The sequence below is a fragment of the Penaeus japonicus genome, unplaced genomic scaffold (genome assembly GCF_977035675.1).
Source record: "Penaeus japonicus unplaced genomic scaffold, GWHDUDI00000001_assembly GWHDUDI00000021, whole genome shotgun sequence".
Lineage (NCBI taxonomy): Eukaryota > Metazoa > Arthropoda > Malacostraca > Decapoda > Penaeidae > Penaeus > Penaeus japonicus.
In genome coordinates this window covers 23,383,509-23,391,008 of record NW_028234423.1, presented here as the reverse complement: position 1 = coordinate 23,391,008, position 7,500 = coordinate 23,383,509, and the positions used below count along the sequence as shown (strand labels likewise).

The window sequence follows — 7,500 nt, the reverse complement described above, 5'->3', positions numbered from 1 at the left end:
GGGAAGGGAAAGGGAAAGGGAAAGGGAAAGGGAAAGGGAAAGGGAAAGGGAAGGGGAAGGGGTAGGGAGAGAGAGAGAGGGAGAGGGAGAGAGAGAGAGAGAGAGAGAGAGAGAGAGAGAGGGAGGGAGAGGGAGAGGGAGAGGGAGAGGGAGAGGGAGAGGGAGAGGGAGAGTAAGAGGGAGAGGGAGAGAAAGAGAGAGAAAGATGGGGGAGGGGTTCTTAGTTGTAATGATGATATGTTATGCGACCCTAGTTTTTGTTATTACTATTGTTATTATTTATGTTGTTGTTGTTGTTATTAATTATCATCATCACCATTATTGTTTTTGCATCATCACCATCATCATCACCATCACCATCATCATCACTAATTACCCGTCTATATATTTCTACTGATTGTTGCCCTTCTCCTGCTCCACAGTTCGGGCGGGCAGCGTTATTTTCCTGGTGGGCGTGGGATCTCTAGTGTGCTGGAAGCTATGGGAACACTGGCGGAGTGGGGGCGGCCCATCGTCCCCCCCGCCCTCGCCCACGCACTCGCCCACGCCCCCTCAGCGCCGCCCGCGGAGTATCCTCGCCTCACTCCTGGAAGACGACCTCGTGCAGGACTTCGAGGATTTCGATGATGAGGATCCGGCGCTCATCCATGTGAGTATCTGGGGGTTGGTGGGGGGGGATAGGGGGTAGGGGGTGGGATGGGTGGAAGGGGAGGAGGGGGAGGGAGGTGAGGTTGGGAATGGGGATAGGGAAAAGAAGAAGGAAAAGAAAAAGAAAAAGAAAAAGAAAAGGGAAAAAAAGAAAAGAAGGCGAAGACGCAGAGAATAGGAATGGGGAGGGAAGGGAATAAGGAGAAGGGGAAGCGAAAGCTGGAAGAAGAAGAAGAAGAAGAAGAAGAAAAAGAAAAAGAAAAAGAAAAAGAAAAAGAAAAATAAGGAGAAAAAGAAGAAGGCGAAAAAAAATGAAATTGAAAACATAAAAAGAAGAATATATATATATATATATATATATATATATATATATATATATATATATATATATATATATATAAATGAAATAATAATAATCATTATAATTATGATAATGATAAGAAGAAGAAAAAGAAGAAGGAAAATATAAATAGAAATAAAAAGTAAAAGAAAAGGAAAAAAAAGAAAAAGAAGAAGGAAAATAAAAATAAAAATAAAAAGTAAAAGAAAAGGAAAAAAGAAGTGAAAAAGCTGAAAATAGAGAAAAGGAAGAAGAAAAAGGAAATGAAAATAAAAAAAAACATGTTAAAAGACGAAATATGAATAAAGAAAAGAAGAAGAGGAGGAAGAAGAAGAAGAAAAAAAAAAGAATGCGTGAGTTATCGATTCTCGTGTTGTAGCAGTGGCTTGAAGTCCGAGGTCTTGTGGCGGTGACCTCAGCTATGACGTCACCACTTAATTAAAACATCTTGATGTGCTGTTTATGTCGATTGAGATATATAGTGATGTATACCTACATTTTATGCTGTATAGGGGAGGTTACAGTCAGTATGGCTGCCTGGGGCGTTGCCAACATAAGTACGCATGCGTTACATAAAATGAGGACAACATGCCTTGTGGTTATTTGACTTATCCAGCAATGTTTAGGTATATATATCCTAAGGAAAGGTTTTACATTCTCTAAATTAGGAAAAAAATAATTCGATTTTTACTGCACCAAGAGCGACATTCACCGGCCGTTTCAACTCCTATTTCTGTTTTCTTACAGCATCTGATTGAACTGGGCCGTGAATACCTCGCCAAGCTTTTAGTGGTCAGTGAAGAGTGTGTGTTGAGTGATAGATGCGACAGGGGATCGTTTATTTATGTGTTTCTAATATACTGGATTGAGAAATAGGTTTAATATATGGGGCAGGTAGAACATGTGTGCGACGCAATGCCTTGGATGTAATTGTACGTGTGGTTTACTATTGTGCGACACTAACGTAGATTATACGTTGTTAGATGTGTTGTATACTTAGTACACTCAGAAACTCGACACTTTTGCAAGGAATTAATGGAGTGATGTATATATGATTACTAACATCATATCGTATGCTGCCCATGACGTGCAGAAGTACTTGTTGGTATATGTGATTTCGTTTAATTTCTCAGCCCTGAGCCGCACTTTCATGATGGTGATCGGATACTAATTCGTTGGTGACGATTTCAGGGCCAGTATTTCGGGCCAGACAGTCCCTGCGGGGAGGGGCCTGGTGAGGACCTGTCCCTCGTCAGCAGCGAAGTGAGCGAAGTGAGCGAGGTCTTCGCGCACCATTACCTCGCCGATGCCAGTGCCTCCATCTCGGCTGGCGATGTGGTAAGTGTACGTGAGGTATCTTAATGCGTGCGTGGTTGGTGCTTTGATGTGGGTAGTGTCCATGTTCGTTGCTTTATGTAAGGATTCAAAGAGTCGGCACATCCGCTTCTAAGTAAAGCTCTTCGACGCGCTCACTGGTGATCTCGTTCGCAGGGTTCTTCCTCGGGCGAGAACAGCCTGCCGACAGACGAAGACTCGGATGTGGAGCTCTTCGGCGGCCACAAGCGGGTTGTTCGCAGGAAGCACAGGTCATCAGAGATCCATCGCAACCAGGTATGTGCCTTCAATTTCCCCCTCGCCCCTTCATTGGGACCATACTGTAACTGAGAGTTAACAGTGCACCGTAGCATTTCCTTAATATTTATATTCATTGTTACTCAGTTAATTTTTGCTTGTCCATAGTTGACCCCAAGCCATGGGAGGGCCACAGGCAGCGGTGGCCGAGTCCTGACGACGGCATCCATCGCTGCCGCGGCGGCGAAGAAGCACAAGGCGGAGTCCAAGTGAGCAAATACTCAGACTTATCATTTCCTTTTCTTTCTTTTCAGTTATTATTTCCCTTTATACAATACAAACAGTGCGAAGTGATTTAGAGAATAAAAGGGAATAGCATCATTAATAGTACATCACTTCAAGTAGCTTTTGCATTTATTTACACCTTCCCTCCTGCGCGCAGGAACCCAGCGAAACGGCAGGAACGCCAGGGCACGTGTCAGCATCCCCTACAAGAGGACTGGGGTTCTTCGGAGTCGTCTCCGGGCCACGGTGCGCCCACAGGTGGCCATCTACCGCAGGTGAAGGAGCTGACGCGGCACCTTGGCGATGGCTCGGAAACGCCCGACTCGGAAGAGCTGGTGAGGGGGGAGAGCCATTATGTGTACTTGCAAAAATATAAGCATGTAATCACACAAACACATACGTAAACACACATGCACACTCACACTCGCAATCACCACATTCACACACACTCACACTCACACGCACATATACACATATACACATACATATACATATACACTTACACCCACACCCACCCACTGATTCACACAGTGAGGAAATTTTTAGTATTAAAAAAACTGTTAATAGTGTTCTCAGGACCATCTCTTATTTTTAGAACCATTTTGATTCCCAGTTTAAGTATAAATACAGAATCAACATTCTTCGTTCCATGTGCCAGACTCTTCTGAATGATAGCAAATGATTCCACTTTTACTCTTTATTAGGCCGTTGTTCATGGCAGTTATTTGTTCCCAAAGGTTGAGAAGAGACGTCATCAGGGTGGTTTAATGATGAGACCCTCTCAGACCCGTGACCAGGAAGATTGGCTGGTAGATAGCAGGTAAGTCATGACAGCATTTGTATTATTTAATGTATTTGACAACCTTGATTGTGAGCAAAGAAATGAACTAGAAAATAACACTTGATACATTTGTCCCCTGGAGTTGACAGGATTATGTTTAAATATGGAAAGCAAAGGAACTTTTATACTATAATGTATTTAATCGTGTCATCCATTGATAGTTTTGCAGTTTCACATTTCATATAGTAGTATAATACTGATTTTAAAAGGAATCTTCATGTATTATAGTTTTATTTAGGTAAGACAGTAAGTAATACTGATAAGTACTTTTCATGCTAATGCTATGAAAATGTCCTTACTAGCAGACTGCAGCCTGAAGGAGAAGAGGAGAGCCACATCAGCACCAACATCTCAAGTGCCTCACTGAGTGACCTCATGGAAAAGATGCGGCACAGAGGCTGCCGTGGGTCAATCTCCCGTGATAATTCAATTGCTTCCAACATGTCAGACTTCGTTACCTCGCCCCAAGGGTCCAAAAGATTTACATTTAAAAGAGAAGATTCAGTCTGCTCGAATCTATCTGACTTTGCGCCATCAGAATGCTCTGAGATGTCGCTAGATGTTTCTGTGCGCGATGACCTGGCTTGTAAGACTTTCACCTACCTAGATGACATTGAGCATGAACTGGATGACCTAAAGTCCTCCATGTTAGAGATGGATGAAGAGGTGACAAAATTCTCCTCCAAGCCAAACCCATACACCTTTAAAACAACTTTCTCTGATTATTCCATCACCTCTGGGGATTCACGACCAAGTTCTGCTCTAGATCTGGTGAATGCACATCGCTCAAGAGCCAGTTTTAGAGGCATTCTGGGCCAAAGGGGTGCTGTGTCGTCTGACTCTGAGGCGATAGAGGGAGGCCCTGCAGATGCCTCACACACTCAGGGTCATGTGGTCTCAGGGTCAGAAGCAGAAGGGTCATTTGAATGGGACTCTCCACAACATGGTTGGTCGAGTGCGAGAGGACCGCCACTCTCACGTCTCCCAGAATTGCCTTCAGAAGATGCAGAATCTTCTCGTGCATCAACTCAGGTGAGTGAAGGTATTTCTGAAAAGAGAATTAATGATGGATTGTCTTTTGGACAATAATAATATTTGGGTGGAAGAAAACTTATTGTTTCATTAGTCAGAAAAATAAATTATGCTTTATACTTTTGAAAGTCAGTGACCAGCTTTTTATGAAGTTGATTAGATGAAGTTTTGGTATTATAGAAGCTAATGAATGTATTTTACAATTATGATAAATAATTATTCACCATTCCCTTTGCTGTATGTAATTTTATTTTGCTCAGAGATATGCCAGAATTTTATTGTAATATCATTATTGAACAAAGACATTGAAAAACTGATCAAAAGGCTCGCTTTCAGGAGGACATGATGCCATCACTTGAGTGGGATAATGACTGCTTACAGCAATATGATGAAGAACAGATGCAAGATTCTCACAGCAGCCAGCTTGATGAAGTCTTCCATCGCAACACCTGTGAGAGGTGAGCTCCAGAGCTCCACATATTTGTTTGGGGATATTTGCCATCAGTCAATGATTAGAGATGTATTTAGGGGTTGATTTTCATACACTGATATTGAAGCTCAGTCTGTGATAATGTCTCTTGAGAGTTGTAAGCCTCTTTTCATCCAAAGATTTATAATGGAAATGTGTATTTCTTTAAATGTTTAATTATATTGGATCATGCAAGGTGGCACAAGTGATTGGTACTAATATTTTCTGTGATTTTATTACTTCAATAAGAAAAAAAAAAGAAAAAAGATAAAACTCAGTAAAAATTTTATTGGAGGAAAATGATATTAGCACTATCTGCTATACATGCTGCAAAAAATCCACTGATATTCTTTTTCCTTTGCTGTCACCTTTAGTTGTCTTCTGTTAAAATGTCTGACTTAGAATTAACTTCTATAAGTAACACTTTCAATTAAATCTTTCATTGCATGCAGCTTTGCAGAACTGGAAGGATATGAAGAATATAAGTTATCTTGTAGTCGGTAAGTCTTGTTAAAGGCATGTGCTGTGAAATATGGATATGTCCTACAAATTTTCCTCTTAAGGAACAACCCTGTCAGTATGCCTGTGTTAAATCTTTTGATAATGTTCAGTTCCAAGGCACTACTTGTCTATTTCCTTTATGCATTTCATTGGTAGGGCAACATACTCACTAACTTCTTTTTCTCATATTTTCATATGCCATGAATAATTGATATCAAAAGTATGATTTCATAAAAAAATGCAAAACAAACTACATGAAATTTTGGTCAGCTCCCCAACATACACACAAGAGAACACTTTGTGTATTTAAAAAAAAGGGTAAAAGTCCTTGATGGGTTGAGTTTTTCTTCTTTTTTGCCATGATATCACATTTTTATGTCTCTGTAAGTTTTACAACTGTAAGTTATTCTATTTTTGTTTTTATGCTAATAAAGAGTTTTATTAATTTTGCATTTTTTGTGTGACTTTCTGGGGTTAGACAAAAGTTCACAGATGAGAAAACTTCTGAAATTGCATGTCTTCACCTATATGGGAAGAGTTTGTATGCTTGTTTAAGGTTAAAATTTAGACTTTCTCAGTCGCCTTGTCACCAACAAACACATTCCTCTTCAGGCACCAACTGTTACCTGATCACTCCTCTCTTGAGCTGGACCTAGAAGAGGAGCTCCTGGCAGCCACAAGCCCTCTCACTGAGGCAGCTGATCTTCGCTCTGCACCCATGACCATCTCGGTTGACTCTGCCATACACTCGGCTACGGGCTCACGCTCTGCCTCATCTAGCCCCTTGCCCACTGGTCTTGGCCAGTCGCTGCTCAGGTACGCCCCATGGCAGCCCTTCCCTCAGGTGCATGTACCAATCTCACCTCACGAATCACATGTGACATGGGAACCGACACTCAAGTCCACTCCCAAGATGAGTGAATCTCAACCTAGCTGTCAAGAGTTAGTTAGTCAGTCTTGTGAGTCACAGCCTGTGCACATGACGTGGCCGCGCACATGTTCCTCTGTGCAGTCAAAGTTCCAGAGAGAAGCACTGGAGAACGAGCGGAAGGCTGACCAGACTAGATCCTCCAGTTATGATTCAGCACTTGAGTTGAGCTTGAGTGATAGATTAGTTGAGAGTTGCACAGAACTCTTAAGCCCTTAATAGTGACAATTATATTAAAGAGTTGTTAGTGTTAATGGAGAAAAAAAGTAAACAAACACCACTAACAGTGCCTTGAGAAGGGAGTTTTCAGTTCATGACGCAGACCGTGAATCAGACAGTTAAAGAGGCAGTTGAGAAGCACTATTGGCATTAGATAGCCCAGATGCTGCTTCGCTTACAGTCAGAGACGACGTAACTCCCCGCTTACATCCACGCTACACCAGACATGCAGGAGGTACCCGTCCTTTTGTTTTTGCATGTTGGTACCTAGAGACGTGAGTCCTCTCGCTACTCCCTTCACTGCAGTGCTTCCTTTTTTTCAAGTCGGTTATTTTTGAGAACATTTAATGCTGTATGTACTAACCATGATTTCCTTGTGAATGCTAATACTAAGAAATGTGTAATATGCAGGTATGCCTGTAAGTTCCTTGGAAAGATTAAGAATGATCCTTTCCTTGAACATTTAAGTTTAGTTAACTGAATGTTATTTATTGGATAATTAACTATTTTGAGAAATTGAAAAAAAACTCTTTCATTGGCAATCAACGGAAAAAAAAATACAGGTGAAAGATTTCATGGTAAGGCTAATACTCTTTAATCAGTGTTTCACTAGAAGAAAAATAAGGAAAAAGGAAAAAAAATATATCATAATCTACATCAGCAAT

At 41.3% G+C, this 7,500-nt stretch overlaps 1 protein-coding gene across 13 annotated transcripts in view; it reads left to right on the top strand.

The window, feature by feature from the left end:
• Positions 1 to 7,500, top strand: part of LOC122247622 (uncharacterized) — a 76,091-nt gene that overhangs the window by 59,438 nt on the left and 9,153 nt on the right. For 6 of the 13 annotated variants that reach the window (XM_086548859.1, XM_086548854.1, XM_086548850.1 and 3 more), the window contains exons 2-12: positions 423 to 649; positions 1,736 to 1,780; positions 2,180 to 2,326; positions 2,480 to 2,599; positions 2,729 to 2,829; positions 3,003 to 3,180; positions 3,583 to 3,665; positions 3,989 to 4,718; positions 5,055 to 5,176; positions 5,640 to 5,687; positions 6,301 to 6,504. In XM_086548859.1, coding sequence (XP_086404985.1) covers positions 423 to 649; positions 1,736 to 1,780; positions 2,180 to 2,326; positions 2,480 to 2,599; positions 2,729 to 2,829; positions 3,003 to 3,180; positions 3,583 to 3,665; positions 3,989 to 4,718; positions 5,055 to 5,176; positions 5,640 to 5,687; positions 6,301 to 6,504 — 2,005 coding nt within the window. The remainder of the gene's footprint in view (positions 1 to 422; positions 650 to 1,735; positions 1,781 to 2,179; positions 2,327 to 2,479; positions 2,600 to 2,728; positions 2,830 to 3,002; positions 3,181 to 3,582; positions 3,666 to 3,988; positions 4,719 to 5,054; positions 5,177 to 5,639; positions 5,688 to 6,300; positions 6,505 to 7,500) is intronic. The other 7 variants (XM_086548855.1, XM_086548851.1, XM_086548848.1 and 4 more) reach the window with 4 other exon arrangements.